This window comes from Taudactylus pleione, unplaced genomic scaffold (assembly GCF_031769625.1).
Source record: "Taudactylus pleione unplaced genomic scaffold, aTauple2 ptg000248l, whole genome shotgun sequence".
Lineage (NCBI taxonomy): Eukaryota > Metazoa > Chordata > Amphibia > Anura > Myobatrachidae > Taudactylus > Taudactylus pleione.
In genome coordinates this window covers 1,713,554-1,736,567 of record NW_028284650.1, presented here as the reverse complement: position 1 = coordinate 1,736,567, position 23,014 = coordinate 1,713,554, and the positions used below count along the sequence as shown (strand labels likewise).

The following is a 23,014-nucleotide window of genomic DNA, read 5'->3' as shown; positions in this document are numbered from 1 at the left end:
GAGGAGACCTGGAAACCATGCACTGTTTGGGGTCCTGAGGACTGAGTTAGAGAACCTGTGGTTTAGTGGCTTCGAGTTGCCCTTGACTACAAAATGAAGCCACTCTTTGGATACACCTGTGTGCAGCCTGGAGTTCACCACTGAGTGTATCATGCAGAGGTAATACTCAGCATGATAGAAATACATGAATGAAAGGCATATAAGGGTATTATGCATGTAGGGGTGGTTACAGGATGGCCTGTGTTAGCTAGATGGAAAACTATTAACACATTCTTTTCCCTTCATCAATGTAAACCTGAGCATACAATTATCATCGACTCTCTACCAAAATCTGTAATAAGATAAAATACTGATGTGTATGCTGGATTGGTTATGGGCCATGAAGACTTTGTTCCTGGTATATACTGTAGTTGTAGTGAGCTAAAATGGAGAAGTTGCCTATAGCAACCAGTCTAACTCCTTTCATAGACTGTGCAAGATGAATGGCAGAAGCTGATTAGCTTCTATGGGCAATGCCACTTTCTCTAAGATTTGATAGATCTCTACCATAGATCGAACAATGGGTTGTGTTCAGAAACATTGATTATCTTAGTGGTCACCAAATAATTGGGACAAGTTATTAGGAAGCAGACAGGTGGCCAGGGACCATTGCTGAGATTACTAGTGTGACAGACTTGTGTTCTGCAGCTAATAACCATCTATCAGTCAGTAAAGGAGGAGGCAGGAGGACAGAGGGTTTGAGGAAACACTTGTGCTGTCTAGCCGCTATGTCGCTTTATTAATCTGGCCTTTTCTCACAAATTGCCAAGTTAAATGCAAGTTATAACCGCTTTATGCTTATAAGTTATGGAGGCATTTTCAGAGGTCTCTCTCCCGCAGCTTCTGAATAACACTAGTAACTGACACTGTACACATGCGCAGTGTCAGAATCTAAGGAGTCTCTCTGTCAGTCAATTTTAATACATAACAGGGATAGATTACTTAAGAAAAACCAAATTCACGCCACAATGTGCTAAAAAGTTCAATAACCCAATTATATATGATGCAATATGAAATTGCTAAAAAGCCTATTTTTTGTATTTTTTACATAATTTTCCCTTTTTTACTGTAAAAAAACACAAGTAACACAAATTTTCACTTTTTACTGTACTTCCATACAGGGAAAGCAGATTATTTTACCTAAAAACTGTTCCATTCTTTGAAGTGCTCTGTGGCAGCCTTGATGTAAGTGACACACCTTGGAAAATATTAGACATACCTTGAAAGGTATAAAGTGTGACTTTGCTTACTACTCCTATGGGAATCAGCAGCATTGACTACTGGATTTGAAAAGGCAATAACCATAAATGCAAAACAAGACTTGATTTACATTTATTGTCATTGGGCCTGACTCTGAGTTGTATTATATTGCGCAGGGAAGCGCCTATGTAATAGTACAACTAATATGCTAATGCAGCAGGAGGTGACTGGTGTAAATAGAGGCCTCCTGACCGCATTGCAGATCAGACTGCTGTGTCCTAAGACACCACATTGGATCTTGTGTGACCCCATCGGCAATATGAGTAACCCTGATGTTACTCAGACTGCCCCTCACCATTCCGTAGCTGAGGCCAGGAAGTCTGCGTCAGAAGATGCAGACGCTGGCCTCAGCACTCTCAGAAAATGGTGGAACAGAGGCTGGACCCGCCCACTCCCTATCCCCCAAAGGCCGCAGGCTGTGACTTTGAGAGATCTCGCAGTAGACCGGCGCATGCACAGTACAGATCCTGCACTATCTTCTAACATTGGGTTTGTGTGCTACTCTGATTTAGGCTCATTGTCTCTTTTAAATACAGCAGTAAAAGTTGCTGTTTTGTCATATTGGGGCATCTAATTACAGAGCTTCAAAAGCAGATGAAATAGAGTAGGAACGTCTCAATATTGTATTTTGACTTGTCACCATCAGATCTATCTGTGGAATCCTAAATGTGTGAATAATTTGTTGAAACACCTCCTTGTGCCACTGCCATCCTCCTGGGTGGATCTGATATTGGATCTAAAGCTGCATACACACGTAAAGATTTTCTGTCCAACCATCCAACTAGTTGATTGGTTGGAATGAAAATTTGGTAACGTATGGGAGTAACTGATGATCAGAAATTTGCTCCTAAATGCCAGAAAACAGATGAAAATGGTCGGTCAGAAAAGTTTGTTAAATGTTTGAGCTAAACAATTTGTTCAAACAACAGTTTTTGTCCATTTACTGGCATTTGGGAGCAAATTGCTGATTGTCATTTGCTTTCATCCCTTACCAGATTTTCATTCCAACCAATCAACTAGTTGGATGGTTGGACAGAAAATCTTTGTGTGTATGCAGCTTTAATACCTAGGTGGATCTGATATTGCCACTTTGTTGCCTTCTCCCGCTACATGAAGTGCAATATAAAATCTTTTTTTTTATTTTTCTCTGTCCATGACTTGAGTGCTGCTGTCTCTATCATTGTGCACCTGCTTTTAATGCTGCCATGTTTGTTTCTAAAGGCTACCACCGTCTGGTTGTCTGAAAATATATTTTTGCTGTATTCAAGGTGCAAATAACTGCTCTTGCCTCCAACGTCTTTACCTTGTATTGCAGATGAACACCCAACCCTTGGAGCTTATGGGGTCAATTTATCAAGCTTTGAAAAGCGTGGAGAAGTGGACCAGTGGAGACCTTGCCCATAGCAACCAATCAGCTCCTCCCTATTATTTGTACTTATTAAATGCAACTTCAAAGCTGATTGGTTGCTAAGTACAAATAGGGAGGAGCTGACTGTGCTATGGGCAACTTCTCCACTCTTTTCACTGCTTGATAAATAGATCCCTAAATCTGTTAACATGGCCTGTTCTGATTCGAAGAGGGGTAACTCCCATTTCTGCTAATATCTTAATTTAGTGGATGATCCAAAGTTCCCGAAATGCAATCTCAATGTTTGATTACAGTGCGTCTGGGTGCAGCAATGCCGAACGCCTGTGGAAGAGAAAGACCTTTCTAAAAGCTTAAGACATCTGCTCGCAGAGCATCTCAGCCGAGATTGAATTAAATCTTTTTAAGGGTAAAGCCGGGTATCCACTAGGCAATTTTGACAGGCGATTGCACGGTAATGATGTAGTTATCGTGCAATTGGGCATGTTAATGACAAAAATGACCAGTGATGTGCATGCCCGTTGGTCGTTTTTGCCATCTATCATCGCCCGTACATGCTGGTCAACCTGACTGATGTGCCTGAACTGAACGAGTGAATGTTCAGTCTAGGCACAGCACTAGATATACGAACGACAACACGATTGCAATGTCATAATCGTGCTCTTGTTTCTATGTCTAAGTGGATATGTGGCTTAAGAGTGCTTTGCCTATCTGGATTTCCAGAAACTGCAGCTGTTGAGAAGGTGTCAGGGGACTCATGTTGGGATTTATGATTTCTCCATTTTCCTGTAAGATGTCATTGTTTTTCTGAGTGCAGTTTTTTTTATCTTTTCCTATTATTTCAATAATGTCCATACTGTAATTCCTTGCTTCCTGAGATGCAGTACCTAATGCAGCAGTACACAAACTCGATGGTGTACGCGTACATGTCTGATGGTAGCAGTACAGCGCATGTCCGGAGCAGTTTGTGTCATCGCATGCAGTGTCCCCTTTGCTGCCGCCTGATTGATAGTCTGTGGCCATTTGGGTTTGGTACAGGTCAGCTTTCTTAGCGTGCCATGGCCAGTGTCTGCATCTGCCAATGCTGATTTACTGGATGCTCCAGTGCAGAGAATGTGGCCACTCTTAATAAGCTTAGGTCTACTCAAATAGCTGATGCTGCAAACATTGCAAACCGATGATTAAGATGTTGATCTGATCCTGTGTCTTTGGAGATGCACAAACACCGCTGCTGTGTGCATAATGTACAGCACTGCATCAGGCCCGTTGGGGAGCTAAATGGTAACACATGAACTGGAAATTGTTTCCCATACTGAAGAATCAAAGGAAGTGATGATGTTGACTTTATGACACACTATCTGTTTGGTATCCTTGGAATTCTGTTTCATAGTTTCTCAAAATATCCCAGGCCCAAAGGTGCTGATACTTTAGTACAGACATTTCAAAAAATGCGGCCAGAATAAACCATTTGTGAGGCCCAACAGTGTGGGTATATATATGTGTAAGGGGGTGTGTATGGAGATATATATATATATAATTTTATTTATTATGCGGCCCACACTCCTGTTCTGATCAGAGCTCAGCTCCGAGCAGGCAGTGTTTATGTTATTCAAGGCTGGCAACGCTGGTCTCTAAAGCGATCAGAAGCCAGTGTTCCCAGTGATGCAGCGCGTGGGTGACATCACCCCCGATGAGAAGCATGCGTCTGCCACTCTGGATCTAATTAGATCCAGTCAGCGGCAGTATCTACGTGGGACGGTGGGAGTGAAGACTGCGTGGACTGGAGCAGTGCCCAGCGGCCATCGTGAAGAAAGTACTGTGCAGGTGAGTGGGGCCTGTTCTATACTGGGAGGGGGCATTACTGGGGGCTCTGCATCAGGGGCACTAGTAGGGACATTACTGGGGCATTGCATTGGTTTTTATTAACAATAAACCTTTTAAAATTGCATACAAGACTTTATTTTGTTGCGGCCCACGCAATCTTACAGGAAGACCTTGAAAATTTGGGCGGGTTGGTATTTTGAGTTTGAAATGCCTGCTCTAGGGTGCAGTGATTTGAAAAAGCTTGGGAACCACTGTATTAGGGGAAATGTACAAAGCATTGCCAGAGCAGCCAATCAGCTTCTAACTGCCAATTAAAAAAACTGCTACATAAATGACAGATGGAAGCCGATTTGTTGCTTTGGGAAACTTCTCCACTTTATCGCTCTTTAATGGCGCATACACACGGTCAGATTTTCTGGAAGCTATGAACGATTGGAAAAAATCATTGCATGTCAATGATATATCGATGAACGATGCGTGTGCCCGCATGTCAGACAACAATATCTGAAATCGACTGTGCAGTCAGATTTGGACGATTTCATTCATTTAAATACTGTCAGAAATCGTTCATCATTGATCTAGCAAGTCTGACCATGTGTATTCACCATTAGGCTTGATATGTCTCCCACTTCAATGCTACCTATGGAAACATGCATTTTACTTTCTGGATTCTTATGTGGACCTCCGTTTCTTATGCTGGGCATACACTATACAATTATCTGTCTGGTTGGAATGAAAACCTGGTAATGTATGGGAGCAAATGAGTTTATCATATGGATTTTATCACAGACCAAAAAAAAAAAATTGGTTAAATTTGTGTTTTAACCAATTTGTCTGAATGACCAGTTTTTTTTTTTTTTTTCTGTTTTCCAGTGTTTGCTCCCATATATTACCAGATTTTCATTCCATCCAGACAGATAATTGTATAGTGTATGCCCAGCGTTAATGGTATAGCAGGTTTTGTTGATAAACTAGTTACAGCTGAATGCACTTTGGTTATGGAATCCAAATGATCAGTCTCTTGCTAGAGAGCATTTGTGGGGAGATGCATGATACTTTCTAGAGTGGAGACGTTGCCCATAACAATCACAGATTCCACCTATCATAGAATGCACTTATATAATGTGATAGCTAGAAGCTGATTGGTTGTTACAGGTTAATCTTAAATTTATACTTTTTCCCCAACAGATTCCATATAGCAGATTTGTAACCCTTTATGCACAATAAGCACTCTCCATTTACATAATTTTTTACTAAAATAAAGAGTATTCATGTGCTGTGGCTCTATAAGGTCCTGTATAACTATTGGCTTATTAATGTATCTATTTCAGGGGTAAAAAGCCTGTGTCCTATTTTCCCATGAAGCAAGAGCCCTAGTAAATGATCCAGATCTATTTCCTTTTACAGTGGTCATTAAGAAAAAGAACAGATTTTTTTTTTTTTTTTTTCCTTTTATATCTAAATCCCAAGGTTTTATTTTAGGTAAGAGTAACTACAAACAACCCAGGACTCTCCTCCTGGTGTACACACTCATCCTTATGGCATTAGCCACACTAGCGTTTCAAAAGATTACACTATTGTGGAAATGTGACAAGAGACCTACATACTTTGGTTACTACCTCTAGTAATAGAAAACAGTCCCATTGATCAGTGCACCATGGAGAGAACAGACTATCCAGATCCTCTTCCTATTTACTACCACTTTTCCACTTAAGTCCAGGGTCTGACCCGAGATTTGGAACATAGTTCTAAACCGGGTCATATCACTTTTCCACTGCAGCACCGATCCGGGTTATTCCTGGATTGGTGCCATTGCTGGGAGAGGACAAGGTCCTTTCGCCAGAACGTGCCTCTCCTCATGCTGTAAACTGATCCCAGGTTACCTGTTTACACTGAGCTTTACCTGGGTCCTTCCCAGGACTAACTCTGCTCGCTAGCAGGGGTAGCTTCCAGGGGGACTGGACTCAGCTTCAAAATCACAGGTTATTGCTTGTGAGCGCACATCAACCTGAGTTTTCCACCAACTGGAAAAAGGGTTATAAGTTTGCTTTCAACAGAACGCCCCCTGCTCTGCTTCTCTCAGCTGAAAGTGTGTAAGGCAGAAGGTCCCAAACTCGGTCCTCAAGGCACCCTAGTGGTCCAGGTTTTAAAGGATATCCATGGTTTAGCACAGATGTTTAAATCAAAAGACTGGTACTAATTAAGTCACCAAGCATGGTTATCCTTAAAACATGGACTGTTAGGGTGCTTTGAAGACTGTGGCTGGGAACCCCTGACTTAGCTGACCTAGATTTAACCCATACATTAGGACTGCCATGAAGTCAGGTGACTATATAACCACCAGCATCATAGGCATGGCCTCATCCCTGCAAGGGCAGTTGTTCCCGCAGGTGTCATTTATCAGCTATTCTAACTGTAACAGGTATAATTAGGGGTCAGCTCAGTTAGATGCTATTTGGGTCCTGCAAGTCATTCTCACACTGAAAATCCCATTTGTAATTCAGTTCCAAACCTGCATTTTTTTTTTTTTTCCCCCTGAGGAACATCAGTTTTCTTTTTGTGTGTGTGCGCGCTTGCCCCTGAGCAGGTGAAAAGGTAAAGGAAATCTTTTAAAATAAAAAAGGTAAAACTGTCAGGATACAGTCCAGAACCACTAGTACACCCCTCCCAATCAATAATCATGCACTTAGAGGGATTTAAATAGCATAATTTGGCCTGTAAAGACATGTCAGTTTTCAGGTACATGGAGGTGTATTAATGGGAGAGGGGTTTTTGAACTTACAAATGGGAGGCAAGTGTTAATTCCAACTTTTCAATAACTTGTGTAATGTTTTCACTGAATTTTACATTTTTCTGCACCCCAAAATGCTGGAATGACCTTAATTTGCTGAAAAACCACTTGCTCACTTATTTCTCAAACATTTGACACCATTTAAGAGCCTTCAGTACTTTCCTTATGGCCACTATCAGCCTCCTATATGGTCCAGCTATCACATTTTTAGTGTCATGAGTGGTTTCTCCCCTTTTCCATGCTCTTCACCCAGGTCAATTGTTGTAGACGTCAAACAACCCCTCCATGACTATTGCAAATTGCCATTTCTAACTGAATCCTGTATTTCAAACATTGTGTGAATATCTGCACCTGAGAGAGTTTCATAATACAAACTTAGAACATATTGTTAAAAGGTGACTAGGGGAATTATCCCTACTGCCAATGATTTAGAACAGGGGTTCCCAACCGCGGTCCTCAAGGCACACTAACAGTCGAGGTTTTAAGGATAGCCATAGTTGTGCACAGGTGACTTAATTAGTACCTTAGTTATTTTGATTTAACCATCTGTGCTTAAGCCCGGATATCACTAAAACCAGGACTTAGTGTGTCTGGAGGACAGAGGTTGGGAATCACTCTCACTTTTCATTAAAAGTTTCTTCATCTAGAAACACTACTAATCTGTATTAGAGAAAGTAGAATGTGTTGTCCTCTACCTTGCTTGCTGGTTGCAGAACAGAAAATGGGCATCTTTGTGGGAAGGAAACCTAACCCAGTAGTATACACTGTTTGGACTGGGGTGAGATAATGGTGTAGGCACAAATCTGAGTCTGAATAGCCTCTGCCCATTCAGATTACTACAGATAAACTGGATCTTATTGTTCTGTAAATGAAGGCCAGTGAACGTCGTTGTACAGAAACTGGAAACAACCATACATTTCCCATAGGGTAAATCGTGATTAACCCATTTGCTGCTGAGCCTATTTTGGGCTAGTCACATTTCCAACATCATTAACTATCCCTATTTATTGAAACTGAAAGAAAGTGAAATAGAAGCATGAACATTTCTTCTAACCACCAACAAGAAAAACTTGGCAATTCTCAAAGTACCTTCCTGAGAGAGCTACAAGGTTCCAAACCAGGTCAGACCCAGGACATATCTCCTTTAGGCTTTGCCACCGACCTGGGTTATTCCTGGGGCGGTGGCATTCAGACAACTACAAAAAGGGGCCACATCACTAGAAGAGTTAACTCACATCTTTAAGAGAATGGTACCATTGAGTTTACTGAAGCCAGGATGGAAAGTATGCATACTGTATGCGTTGCTTGAGGATTAAAAAAAAAAAAAAGCCAGGCAATAATACAGACCACAAATAAAACCCATGCACAGGACTTTCATAAAAAGTAATTTTACTTAAAACCCATTTCAAGTTTCCAGCAGGTAGAACAAATCTGACACAATAGAAGGAAGGAGTAAATGGCCCAGTGACACAGCACTGCTAGAGGAAATCATACCAGAGACTTGGATATATAGTCTCAAAGCACTCAGATAATTTATAGTAGGATGACAATCAATAGACTGGGGTATTAGCTACAAGATACTTTAACCCCTTGGTGTAATTTAGGCAAAGAGAAAATATACAGTGATTAACCCAACGTGCAGCAGTGAGTGGTAAAACAGCAGAGAAAGTACATGGTAAGGAAAAGTAAACTGAATATCAGATGCATGTAGGTGATGGATGTGAAAAGAGGGCCAAATTACAGGCTTGTGACCTGATCCTGCAAAACACAGGCCTACACTGTCCCAAACAAACATTCATAAAGCCGGTGGTCTCAGACATATTGAAACATTCCCTATAGGAAACCCAGCACCTGCACGATAGAAGCAGCCAGTGTGTGGTCTGAGCCAATAGGTGAAAGCAGCCTATTGGTGCACTAGAAACAATGACATCACTTAAAAAGGGCTTAAGCAAGGTGCCAGGTTCTAGTAATTTGACAGGTCAAATATTGTTTCACTCATAACATGAGCCACTGTGCAGGAGCTACGGCCACTGTGCAGGGGTGAAGAAATAAAAAAAAAAAAAAGTTGTGGAAATTATAGAATATAAAAAGGAAACTGCTTATAACACCTGTGTGAATTAATGTAAACCGTTCTTTTCTTTATAAATATAGGTTTTACTTTTGTTATGCAAAAGAATATATCCAGCAGTTTATCTAGTTACAAAAAACAAATACAAAAATTACAAATGTAGCAGAGCAAACCGATCGATATAGAGGACATACACAGCAAGAAGCCTAAGGAGCGAGTGGGATCTCTGCCCAGGGAGACACGTGCTAAAGGCAAACTGCTGATAGTCTAACAGTCTCAAGCACTGTGGATTAAAGAAACAATTTATCCATTTGCTCTGCTGGATGTCTCGGCAAGGAGCAAATATCTTGCCAATTAAAAAGCACAACAACAACCACCCTAAAAGTCAACTAGTACTCATCAAAAACAAAAATAAATGCAGAGTAGAATTTCCTAAAAATTAAAAAGGACACCAACAAACAATCATGAACCTGTTTAAAGCCTCAATATATAGAAGTAAAATGAAAATAGAATTTTTCGAAGCCTCCTGACCATCGTGTTCCTGGAACACGATGGTCAGGTCTAGACCCATCATGATAAATATTTGGGATTCCAATTATAGCAGGTGTAAGAGGTGTATATCTGCAGAAGTTGTGTCAGACTAGGGTGCAGAGATCACTCCGATACAAAGTGCTGATGTTTGTAGTATGTTAGGTACACTTAGACTAAGAAAGGGGACAAAAAAAAAAAAAAAAAACATCCACCAGCACAAAACAAGACAAAATAAAAATACAAATAAAAACAGACATATTAAATACTCAAAAGTAAATGAAGCATTAAACTATACATTACATCTAAAAATCTTTAAATAAAATACAGCAAACTTTAAAATATATATATCCGCACAATAGTTCTCTTCTGTCCTTCTGCACGATATTCTCACAAATGTGATCCCATTTGTCAGTGCCATGACTGACGGCAGACAGCACTCGTAGCTTAGGAGGTCATTTGTACAATCTGGAGATATGATAAAATTTAAGAGCCATAAGAATTTAACAGACAGTCCGCCAGTTACTTTGCTGTGGTGGCCAGTAGGAAGCTGTCGGTCGGCAAACTGGTGCATGCTAAAATATCCTCTTGCGTTTCATGTAGGAGTCTGCATAGTGTCCGCCAAGGCCTTGGGAGTGCTGCCCGATGTAGCCTCCTTCAGGGCTAGGCTCAGGTGATGGGATCAAGTGTGAAAAGCCACGTTTTTGGGCTCCAATGGGTGTCTATAAAAAAAAAAAAAGAGGAAAATAAAACAAACATAATATATTTATAAATGCAATAATATTTTTTTTTTTTGCTTTGACATTGCAAAATAGGAGACTGTGCCCAAAAATCTATTCTCTCCTATGCGCCAAAACAAACTTTCTGCTGGGAGTGCCATTTTACCAGTGATCCAAACTCCAACCATTATGAAGGATTCTTTTTTTGATTATTTATAATAAAGAAAAAAAAAAAAAAAAACAACTTCCAATAAATTATTTATGCCCAATTAGTTGACAATCACATGGTTGGGAGGAGGGGGGGTCTGGGAGACAATCTTGTACTCTTAACCCCTATAATGTACCTATTTTGAGAACAAAATAATTTATCAAATGGAAGGGATACCAGGGATTGCTTATTAGAAATTGAGGTCAGATGACAGTTTTCACTCAGAGGGGCTTGTGAGCAGACAAGAAAGGGACGATCAGTTAAACACAGGAGCAGCCAGAACTTCACAGCTATAGATGCGAGCAGCACTGTAACTGGCAGATAAGTGTGCTTCAACTTTTGGTCAGAATCTCTACCAACTTTGGGGCAAAGAGTTGCAGTAGAGATCTACAGCAACTGATCGCACTGACTGGCCTAATGGGTAATGGGCTCAGTTATTCAAAGTTTCTCTCCTGATCCTAATTCTTAATGGCCCTTTCAGCAGTGGTCACAAAAATGAGTTATGGCAAGAACGTCTTTGATAAACACTCTTTCTTCGATGTCCATAGGGAGACCTTGGGGTGTAGGTTGGATCTGGATCCCGGGCACCACGGAGTTAAAGCTTTTGCTCCCAGGATGCATTGGTCCATCCTCCCTATACCCCGCCCCGAGCCAGTGGCACTTCAGTTTGTAAGTAGCCAAAGGCCGGAGGAGGATGAAAGACGACTGGAACACACAAGAATCACTCTCAGAGAAGGAGACAGAAAACCGGTGACCAGAAATATAGCCCATATTAAGCCAGGTGCATCAGGGCGGGTGCCCTGTGGACCCTATGGACTTCGAAGTTAACAAAGGTAAGTTCTTACCATAACTAATTTTCTTCTTCAGGGTCCATAGGCTCCACAGGGTGACCTTGGGGATGTCCCAAAGCAGTCCTTTTAAGGGTGGGAACGCTCCTGCACTGAGGAGAATCCGGCACCCAAAGGAAGCATCCTGAGAGTAAGGTATCAAGTGCATAGAACCATAGAAAGGTCTGAATGGAAGAACACATGGCTGCCGAACAAAGCTGAACAGCCGAGGCGCCATGGCAAGCCACCTACGAGGGGCCCACAGACAGAGTAGAATGAGCAGTAACGGAGGCCGGAACAGGCATGCCTGCCTGTGTGTAAACCTTAGAGATTGGCCAGATGAATTCGTATGACTGTTTGTTTATTGGCTGGCCATCCCGTTTGTGAAACCCATAGATCACAAACAAGGAGACTGATTTCCAAAAGGGAACTGGTACGGTCCACAGAAATCCTGAGAGCGCGGACCACATCAGAGAGGTCTGGTGACTGAAAGGCCGGGTGTAGACTTTCCTGTTTATATGGAAATGAGAAACCACCTTAGGAAGAAACTCAGGGGGAGCGTGAAGCACAGCCCTGTCCTGGTGAAAAGTCAGAAAGGGGGGGGGGGGGGGGGGGGAACAACCAGAGAACGCCCCCAATTCTGACACCCTCCTGGCAAATGCAATAGCCAGAAGATTAAAAAAGAAAAGAAAAAAGAAAAAAAAGTCTTCGCTGTAACCACTTAAGTTCCACAGAATCCAGGGGTTCTAACGGAGGAACCTGGAGGGCACGAAGAACTACTGACAAATCCCATGGAGCCAATGGAGGGACAAAGGCAGGTTGAATCCGGACACCCTGGAGGAAGGTGTGGACATACGGTAGTGGAGCAAGTCTACGCTGGAACCAAACAGACAGAGCAGAGAGACATGCACTTTACGTGAAACAAGGCGAGGTCCAAGGTCCAATCCAGCTTGAAGGAAGGCCAGGACTTTGGATTTCCTAAACACTTGAAGATCGTAGCTTCTGGTACGACGCCATAGAAATATGTACGCCACACTCTGTAGTAGACCCAAGCAGAGGCTGGCTTATGTGACCATAGCATTGACTACAGAGCTAGAGAATCCTATGGACCTCAGGAGGGATGTCTCAAGAGCCCTGCCGTCAAAGACAGACTACCCAGGTCCAGGTAAAGGCAAGTACCCCGAGACAACAGGTCCGGACTTAGATCTTCGGAGGCTCTCCATCGCCACTCCGTTCCTGCTGTCTGAGTACCAGTGACGTCTGGGCCAAGCTGGACCTCCCAGCCGGACAGTACCTCGGTCTTGTTCGAACTTCCACAGGACTCGAGGAAGAAGGGAGACCTAAGGGAACCGGTACAGGAAGGTTCACTTCACTGAAAATGCATCTACAAAGGTTGCTTCGGCAGCTCTTGTTCTGGACCCGTACACCTGCAGTTTGTGATTGTGTCAGGAGGCCATGAGGTTCACCTCTGAGAGGCCCCTTCTGCTCACTAGGAGTTGAAACTCCTCTAGAAGAAACCATTCTGTGGAATGCACAAAGAAGTCCGCATCCCATTGGAGAACTCCTGGACTGAACACGGCAGAGATGACCGGGAAACTACCTTAAGCCCATGTCAGAATGTGACACGACTTGTTATTGCTGCCCAACTCAGAGTGTCTCCATGATGATTGATGTAAGCCACTGTTGTGGCATTGTCGAACTGAACCTGTACAGGTTTTCCGTTAAGTATGTGCTGGGCCAGTTTGAGGGCCCTGTAGACAGCTCAAAGTTCCAATATGTTGATTGACATCAGTCGAATCAACCCTGCCAAACAGCCTGAAATGAGTGCGGACCAGTCAGTGCACCCCAGCCTCGGAGACTGGCGTCCGTTGTTTGGATTACCCAGTCCAGGAACCGAAAGCGGGGGGCCGTTGGTTAAATGAGATCTGTAGCCACCAAGACAGACAGATGCACCTCCGAAGAGAGCACCATCCTCTGAGCTCCGATCCAATGGGGGTAACCATTTCCACCTGGAAAACGACCAGCCTTAGCAAAGTCCTGGAACGGAACAGACCATATTCCACCATTCAAAGGTGGACACCAAGGATCCCAGAACCTGCATTGCCGAGTGGATCGACACTCAGCGACTGGAGACTTCTGCACCTTTGCAGTTGAAGTGTGGAGATCTTGCCTGATGTCAGAAAGATTCTCTGATCCTGAGAATCCAGCAGTGCTCCTAGATGAATCATTGAGGGATTCAGGGAGGAAATGTTTCAGTTGACCAACCATCCGTGCTTGTGAAGGAAAGCAATGGTTAGTTGCAAATGGCTTTAGAGCACCTCTGGGGAACCCGCTAAGAGCAGGAGGTCATCCAGATATGGTAGCAGTCGGATACCCAGACCACACTGGTGGGCCGCTGTGATAGCCATAATTTTGATAAACACCCGTGGAGCTGATGACAGTCCAAAGAGCAGAGCCTGAAGTTGTGTGAAAAAGTGTTGATGTAGTATAGCAAACCGGATAAAACGCTGTTGAGAGGACGTCAAAGGTACATGTATGTACGCGTCCTGAATATCCAGCGGTACTACCAGTTCCCCAGCGTAGGGTAGACAGATGAGACCCATTCGGCTTCTGAACCAGAAAGAGTAGAACAACAAGTCACTGGTTGAGATGGTGGGACAGGCATAATTACCCCTGCTTGCAGCAAGGACTGTATATCTTTCAGGATTTGTAAGGCCTTGACAGCCCCCCCCCCCCACCAGTGTAGAAAAACTGGTGGGGGGGCTGTCTGAGTAGTGAGAGGGGGTACCCGTGAGAGACCACTTCTCTTACCCAAGTATCCGTGGTGTTTAGACACCAGCACTTGGCGAACCGAAGAAGTCTGCTTCCCACTCTGGGAACCCCCAGATGGTTAAGGCTGAGGGTTTATCCTCTGGTTTAGAAGCAGGGCGTCTGGTGTTCAAGGTCTGCTTGGTTCTGGGTATGGCGGCCCTCGTTGAGGCAGACTGCCTAGGAAAGGACTAGCCCTCAATAGAATCAGCCCAGCTTTCTTATAGCGTTAGCCGCCCATGCAATAGCACTGGTTGGACGGCAACAGCCCTGAAAGAGTACATCAATTTCAGGCAAGCTTCCACCTTGCAACTTTTAAAAAGGAAGAAACTGTAGTAATAGGCAACATAGCGCTTGTAATTTAACACAGAATATTGGAATCCAACTCATTTTGCCCAATGAGTCGCAGGAAAAGGATAACATTAGGTCAGACATTTTTGTGGTTGAAACCTCTTACCAGGCTGCAGCCATGTGTTCAGCTAGTTGATCCGTTAGAGGGAATTCTGCTGAAAGCTACTTTGTCATTTAAACAGAGGGTGCTTGGATTTAGGGACTGGGTCGTCATCTTCCATTAAGATGGATCTGACAGCTCACACCAAGGCAGGAATATTAAATTTATAACCAACTCTCATCCTACTACAGAGGGGAGTCAGGGAGATCAGCATCTGTGTGTGGACTGTGACGATAACACAGGACGTGGTAAGGGTTTACTGGGTAAAGGCTTCCCAACTTGCAATATGGTTTGAAAGGTATTAAATGTAGCCATCAGACTCTGCACTGAGTTAGAGTACATCTTCCCATGGTGGGGGGACCAGGAGGTACCTGTATCGCCTGAACTTGATGTGGCAACACCAAAGTGGGCATAATGTCCATCGGGGGAATTACAGCTGGATCTGCTAGGGGGCAGATGCCTGTAAATACTCCTGCCTTTGCTAGACATAGCTAGAGAGTAAATGGCACAATATGGCACTGGGTATAATGCAACCACCGTGTATGTAAAATACTAGTAGGAAGCAGTATACTGGTCCTTTCTTATGCCTTGGTAAGCAGCAGTAGCACACAGCCCAAATATGGCACAGTGCGACAAAACCTCACAAATACTTAGTTCTATAAATGTGAGGCACAGGAAAACCCCTAAATATATCTGTATGTTAAGGGAATAGTCCGAGGAAAAAACAGGTCCTGACTGATGCTTGGATAAGCTGCAGGAGTCACTGCCTAGGTATGCGACACACTGGTCCTGTCTGACATATTTAGGTAAAGGGCTTACCAAAGTGTCACAGTGCAGCACACAACAGTATGTGTCAGACCTCACAAATATCTTTTATATGAGAGTTAAAAGAACCACCTTAACCAAATTGTATTAGGGCAGAATTTTAGGAAAGGTATAGATATATGCTGACAGGAACAATAGTCACAAACAGGCAGCGCTACCATAAGTCACATACAACACAGAAGGTATACTGCAAAGTGGCACTACAATTAACTGCCCAGATTCAGTGTCTGGGAAGGCTATAGTGCTGCATACATCAACCCAAGGGGTGTGCAGGGGGACTGGAACACGCGCTGTCCTGAGAGATCTGCGAGTGCACCGTCCAAGAGAATACAGCTGCTGGAGACCTCAGAGGGGGTGTGCCCGCAGGAGGAAACAGCTCAGCAAAGCCAGACTGCCGTGGAAAGGCGCTCTGAGCTGAGGAGCCACTAAACAGGGAAGGCAGTCTCCCTTGGCTGATAATTAACCCCCGGGATGCTGGCTCCCTCACCATAAAAAAAGTCCCTGGTGGTCTAGTGGAGCGCAGGGTATTGGGTGCCTGCCTCCACAGTCCGCACCTTCAATCTGTCCCCTGAGACCGGAGGTAGGACTGCTAATACGTAGGTCACCGCAAGCGGTGACCCGCCTAACCAGGCCCCCGTACATCCAGCCGCAGTCCGGGTTGTCGTGCGGGGCCCGGCTAGCACAGACCACAGGGTCCCACTGAGATCCCTAGATCGGTAATGGTGTTGCGGAGCTGGGGTGGCAGCACAGACGTCCTATGGACAGTCTGCTGCGCACTCTAATGGAGGGAAAAACTATCCAAATCAAAAAAATATGAGATATGGTAAGAACCTACCCTTGTTATCTCTATTTCTACGAAGTCCATAGGGTTCCACAGGATACCTTGGGTATAGGTGATGACGTCAGGCATCGGGCACCATAGAGTTAAGTTTCAACCTCCCAGGATGCACTAGGGTCCCCCTCCTATACCCCACCCCCGAGCCAAGGCATCTCAGTTAGGTACCAAGCCATAGGCCGGAGGAGAAGAAGGAAGAGAGAGAAGAAAGATCTGGACACACAAGAATCACATTCTCACCAGAGGGAGACAGAAAAACCGGTGACCAGAGCAAAGCCCATCTGCAGCACAGGTGCGACAGGGCGGGAGTCCTGTGGAACCCTATGGACTTCGTAGAAATAGAGATAAGGGTAAGTTCTTACCATATCTCATATTTTCTACTTCAGGGTCCATAGGGTATCCACAGGAAACCTTGGGGATGTCCCAAAGCAGTATCCTTTAAGGGTGGGGACGCTCCTGTGCTGAAAGAAGAATCCGCCGCCCGAAGGAAGCATCCTGAGAGGCGAAGGTGTCAAACCTGTAATACCTCACGAAGGTATGGACAGAGGACCATGTAGCAGCCTTGCAGATCTGGACTGCAGAGGCACCACGTTGAGCTGCCCACGAAGGACCCACAGATCTAGTGGAATGAGCCTTCACAGAAGGAGGAACCGGCAGGCCTTCATGAAGATAAGCTTCAGAAATAGCCATACGGATCCAGGCTGCCAAAGTTTGCTTTGAAGCAGGCCAACCCTTTTTACGGAAGCCATAGAGGACAAACAAGGCGTCCGACTTCCTAAACGAAGAAGTGCGGTCAACATAAGTCCTTAAGGCCCGCACAACATCCAAAGTGGCCTCACCCACTGAAAGGCCTGGTGAGTTAAAGGCCGGAACAACTATTTCCTCGTTAACATGAAACTGGGAAACAACTTTGGGAAGAAATTCAGGATGAGTGCGTAGCACTGCCCTGTTCCCATGAAAAATCAAGAAAGGGGGGTCTACAAGAGAGCCCCTAAATCAGAAAAACGTCTGGCCGAAGCTATGGCCAGAAGGAAAACAGTCTTAGCTGTTAGCCATTTAAGATCCACTGAGCCCAGTGGTTCAAACGGCGGTCCTTGGAGAGCACTCAGGACCACAGCCAAGTCCCAAGGCGCCACAGGTGGAAAAAATGGCGGCTGAATTCGCAGAACACCTTGCATAAAGGTGCGCACATCAGGGATTGTAGCAATCCTACGGTGAAACCAGACAGGGCCGAAACCTGCACCTTCAAAGCAGCAAGGCGAAGCCCATGGTCTAGTCCCGCTTGTAGGAAGGAGAGTACCCGAGACAGACGAAACTCCCGCTGTGCATAACCTCTCGGTCGACACCACTGGAAGAACGTATGCCACACGCGATGGTATATTCTCGCGGAAGACGGTTTCTGAGCTCTTACCATGGTACGCACTACAGAGCTGGAAAACCCCCTGGACCTTAACATGGCTGTCTCAATAGCCACGCCGTCAAAGACAGCCGAGACAGGTCCGGGTGAAAACAAGGACCCTGTGACAGAAGGTCCGGTCGGAGCGGTTAGCGTAGAGGACTGTCCACGGACAGACCCTGATGGTCTGAGAACCAGTGCCGTCTGGGCCATGCGGGAGCTATCAACAGGAGCGTCCCTCCTTCCTGTTTGAATTTCCAGATTACCCGTGGAAGAAGGGAAACCGGAGGAAAGAGGTAAGCAAACCGGAACGTCCACCGGACGGACAGAGCATCCACCAGAGACGCCTCTTCGTCTCTTGTGCGAGACCTGTACACCGGCAACTTGTTGTTGTGCCGGGACGCCATGAGGTCGATCTCTGGAAGACCCCACCTGTCCACCAGCAGTTGAAAAACGTCCGGGTGCAGGGACCATTCCCCTGGATGAACGTCCTGGCGACTGAGAAAGTCCGCCTCCCAGTTTAGCACTCCCGGGATGAAAGCTGATATGGCCGGAAGATTGCGCTCCGCCCATACCAGGATCCGAGACACCTCCACGAGAGCCGCCCGACTTCGGGTTCCTCCTTGCCGGTTTATGTAGGCCACGGTGGTAGCGTTGTCCGACTGGACCTGCACTGGGCGACCTCGGAGAACCCGATGTGCCTGCTGGAGAGCATTGAAGACCGCTCGGAGTTCCAAGATGTTTATTGGAAGCTCTGCTTCTGCCGGTGTCCACCTGCCCTGGAACAAGTGTGGACCCGAAACTGCTCCCCAGCCCCAAAAAGACTGGCGTCAGTTGTCAACAGGACCCAATTCGCCACCCAGAACGGACGACCCTTGTTGAGATGGGTCGTCTGCAACCACCAGGCAAGGGACAGACGAACCTCCGGAGTGAGCACTATCGTCTGGGATTTTAGAGACTGAGGCAGTCCAATCCATTTGGACAGGATCAGGTGCTGCAGAGGTCTGGAGTGAAACTGGGCATATTCCACCAGGTCGAATACCGACACCATGGAGCCCAGTAACCTCATCGCCGAGTGCAGAGACACCCGGCGGCTCTGCAGACAACTGCGCACCCTCGACTGTAAGGCAGAGATCTTTTCCCCAGTCACAAAGATCCTTTGCTGTCCCGAGTCCAATAAGGCTCCGAGGTGCAGAATCCGCTGAGACGGGATCAGGGTGGACTTCTGCCAGTTTATCAACCAGCCGTGCCGTTGCAGTAGTGCAATGTTCAGGTCCAAGTGGCGGAGAAGGAGCTCCGGAGAGCCTGCCACTAAGAGAAGGTCGTCCAAGTACGGCAACATGCGGACTCCCTGCAGCTGCAGGGAAGCCGCCATGGATTCCATCACCTTGGTGAAAACACATGGTGCTGTTGCCAGGCCAAAAGGTAACGCCCGGAACTGAACGTGGTCGCTGCGGATTGCAAACCTGAGGAACTGCTGATGGCGCAAAAGAATAGGGACATGCAGGTAAGCGTCCTGTATGTCCAATGACACCATGTAGTCCCCCGGTTCCAGCGCCAGAATGTTGGACCGTAGAGTCTCCATCCGAAACTTCGGCACCCGCAAAGATTTGTTGAGAGCTTTGAGATTGAGAATCGGACGAAACGACCCATTGGGTTTCTGCACCAAAAAGAGATTGGAATAGAAACCCTGGCCCCTCTGGGAGAATGGAACAGGCACTATAACTCTAGCCTGGAGCATAGTGTGCAAAACCTTCCGCAGCTCCGTGGCTTTGTTCTGGTCTGATGGTAGACCCGTGGTGAAGAATCGAGCCGGGGGTCTGTGCCGGAAGGAGAGGGCATACCCGTGTGAGACCACCTCGAGAACCCAAGTGTCTGTCGTGGTGACCGACCAACACCGGGCGAACTGCAGCAGGCGGCCTCCCACTTTGGGATCCCCCAAAGGGAGGCCCGGACCGTCAGGCCGCAGGCTTGTCATCTGACTTAGGGGCCAGACGTCTGGTACTCCATGCCTGCTTCCGGGGCTTGGCCGATTTCTTGGGGCCAGCCTGTCGGGGAAAGGACTGTGCCTTAGGCCTGCCCTGGGCCCTATAAGGCCGAAAGGACGGAGTATCTGAACGAGAAGGAACAGCAGCCGACGGAAGACATGCCGATTTAGCTGCCGCCAGCGTGGCTACAATCTTGTCCAGGTCCAGACCGAAGAGAACTTCTCCGTTAAAAGGCAATGCCTCCAAACCCTGATTGTAATCAGCGTCCGCCTTCCAGGATCGCAACCGCAAGGTGCGACGAGCAGCCACAGCTGCCGTAGAAATTCGAGACGCCAGGGTACTAATATCCAAGGCCGCTTCGTTGATATAAGTGGCCGAATCCCGGAGATTGCCGATCAACTCCGTCTGCTCAGTCGAAATCGACGGACGCCTCCAACGTATCAGCCCAGCGTTCCATAGCTCTGGCAACCCAGCAAATGGCCATAGCTGGCCGCGCTGCCCCCCCCGCAAGGGAATAAACGGACTTCAGGCAGATCTCCACCTTGCGGTCCGTAGCATCCTTAAGGGAGGATATGGATGGCATGGGTAATGTGGCACTACGGACAAGGTGTGTCACATGAGAATCCACCTGTGGAGGGGATTCCCACTTGGCAAAATAATGGTCCGCAAACGGAAACGCCACTGCTAAACGCCTTTGAGGCTGATATCGTTTGCCTGGCTGTTTCCTCGCTTCCTCTAGGTGGTCAACTAATTGTCCCGAAAGAGGAAACACTGTGGTATCTCCTTTAACATCTTTGAAAAAGGCGTATTTGGACTTTGGTACTGGAGGCTCCTCATCCTCAATAACTAAAGCAGAACGGACTGCACGAATAAGGCCAGGTATATACACCTTAGACTTAGCGTCCGACTCTTTAGGACGGGAAGGTTCCTGGTCAGAAAGATCCAGAATCTCCCTATCGTTGGTCGTCCCGTCGTCGTCCTCATAAGGAGCAGACAGACGCCACCGGCCGCATCACAGACTCCCCTTGCAACACTTCTGACAACTGCTGTACAGAGCTTGTTAACGAATTAACCCACGCAGGCTCATGAGAGACCTGAGGAGGGGAAACAGGGAGACTGTGGGGTACCATTAGTTGTCTCGGGAACCCCTGCATGGGTGACGACACCACTGACTGCTGGGACAAACCCATCTGAGTGAAGGCAGGCTGCGGAGCTAACTGGCCCACGAGGGTTGTAAGCGCTTTAGCAAAACAAGCCCTGGGCGGCTCCTGTACCGGAGCCGTGACCGTAATCGGTCGCGTCAATGAATAAAACAGTCGACATAGTCCCTCCGCACTACCGTCCCCCTCCGCTATAGGTACCTTGCATGTAGTACATAAAAGCTGGAGAGGAAAATCACTTTCAGACATAATGGTAAGTATGTGACCCCTCTCACTGATACTCGTTAGTATAATGTGAGACCACCCTGCAAGCACCGTACCGCAAGGGCTTTAGCAAAAAGAACAGGGACAGTTAAATGCTGACAGATAGAAAATGAAGTACAGGCAGCAGACGCTAGCATAGGTCACATACAATGCAAAGAAATCAATTCCTGCACTATCAGCGCTGATCCTCAACTATGCAGACTCAGAGCCTGGTAGGACACAGCGCTGCATACACAGACCTTAATTCAACGGAGGAGAGGTATGCAGGGGAACCCAGACCGCGATGTCACCGTCCTTCAGCGTCCAGCAGCGCTCACCATGCTTCCAGCAAAGATGGCCACCGAGGAGCAGAAAGGAGGCCGGCCTGGGGGAGGAGCGATGCCACAGGGCCAGTTGGCGTGTGCAGAGAGGACTGTGTGCAGCGGGGGAGGCGCCGGCTGTGAGACAGGGAAGGCGCGCTCCCTTGGCATGCATTTAACCCCTGGGATGCCGCAGCGCTAACGCTCTGCCGCGGTCCTGCTGTCCCAGGGGGGTAGTGGAAGCGCAGGTTAGAACCTGGCTCCACGCTGCAGCCAGTCCCCAGGGAGCCCCCTGCCTGGGGACTCTGGACAATGTATCAGCGGGGACCCACCGCGGGACCCCGCTGCTTACCTTGCTGTCCCCCTTGATTCCGGCCATGGTCCTGAACATCTGGGGTCACCGCTAGCTGTGACCCCAGATGCCTACTAGCATCCCCGGATCAGTACCGGCGTTCTGGTACCGGCGGGGGTGTAGGGAAGACAGCATGGACGTCAGAACTGACTGTCCATGCTGTACTTCCAGATGTGCAGCCACAGCTGCATTGAAGAAACTTCAGGGGCTCTTCATAGCCCCCCTCTAACAGGTGCATCCGACTCCGGGAGGGCACCAAACTAAACTGAGATGCCTTGGCTCAGGGGTGGGGTATAGGAGGGGGACCCTAGTGCATCCTGGGAGGCTGAAACTTAACTCTATGGTGCCCGATGCCTGACATCACCTACACCCAAGGTATCCTGTGGATACCCTATGGACCCTGAAGTAGAAATAAAATTAGCTTTGGGGCTGCTAAACAGCTCCCCTTGCGTAAACAGTGACCTGACCACGGCCGGTTACCAACGTAAACTTAGGTGCCTCTGGCTCGGGGGGGTGGAGTGAGGTATAGGGAGGATGAACCAGTGCATCCTGGGAGCTAAAGCTTTAACTGCGTGGTGCCCGGGATCCAGATCCAACCTACACCCCACGGTCTCCCTGTGGAGCCTATGGACCCTGAAGAAGAAAACCACACACATGGGAAGATCACTATATTGCCAGGGTCAACACACAGGTTTTCAATAACCTTTAATGACTCGGGTTATGCACAGCTGCAAAAGCAATATATCCCCAAATACTAGCCAGACATGCAGAACAAAAGCCTTGCATAGCCATTTAAAATAAAATAAGTTTGGAAGCACTTTCCATTACCCGTTTAGATTCCTACACAGACAGTTATTAGAGACCCCCCTGTTGTGAAGAAAAGGGGAGGCAGCTCTTACCTTACATGAGCTTCCTGATGTTAGACCTTGATCCTCATACTCCAGAAGGACTCCCCCAGGGCTACTCGGAAGCATGCCCACCGCCTGCAGAACATCACATCATTTAC

At 46.7% G+C, this 23,014-nt stretch overlaps 1 protein-coding gene across 1 annotated transcript in view; it reads right to left on the bottom strand.

Annotated features, from left to right (window-relative positions):
* Positions 1–8,652: 8,652 nt before the first annotated feature.
* Positions 8,653–23,014, bottom strand: part of RAVER1 (ribonucleoprotein, PTB binding 1) — a 47,132-nt gene continuing 32,770 nt past the window's right edge. Inside the window, exons 13-14 of the mRNA XM_088479860.1 lie at positions 22,908–22,991; positions 8,653–10,598 (exon numbers count right to left, since the gene is read on the bottom strand). Of these exons, the coding sequence (XP_088335986.1) occupies positions 10,452–10,598; positions 22,908–22,991 (231 nt within the window). The 3' untranslated portion in view covers positions 8,653–10,451. The remainder of the gene's footprint in view (positions 10,599–22,907; positions 22,992–23,014) is intronic.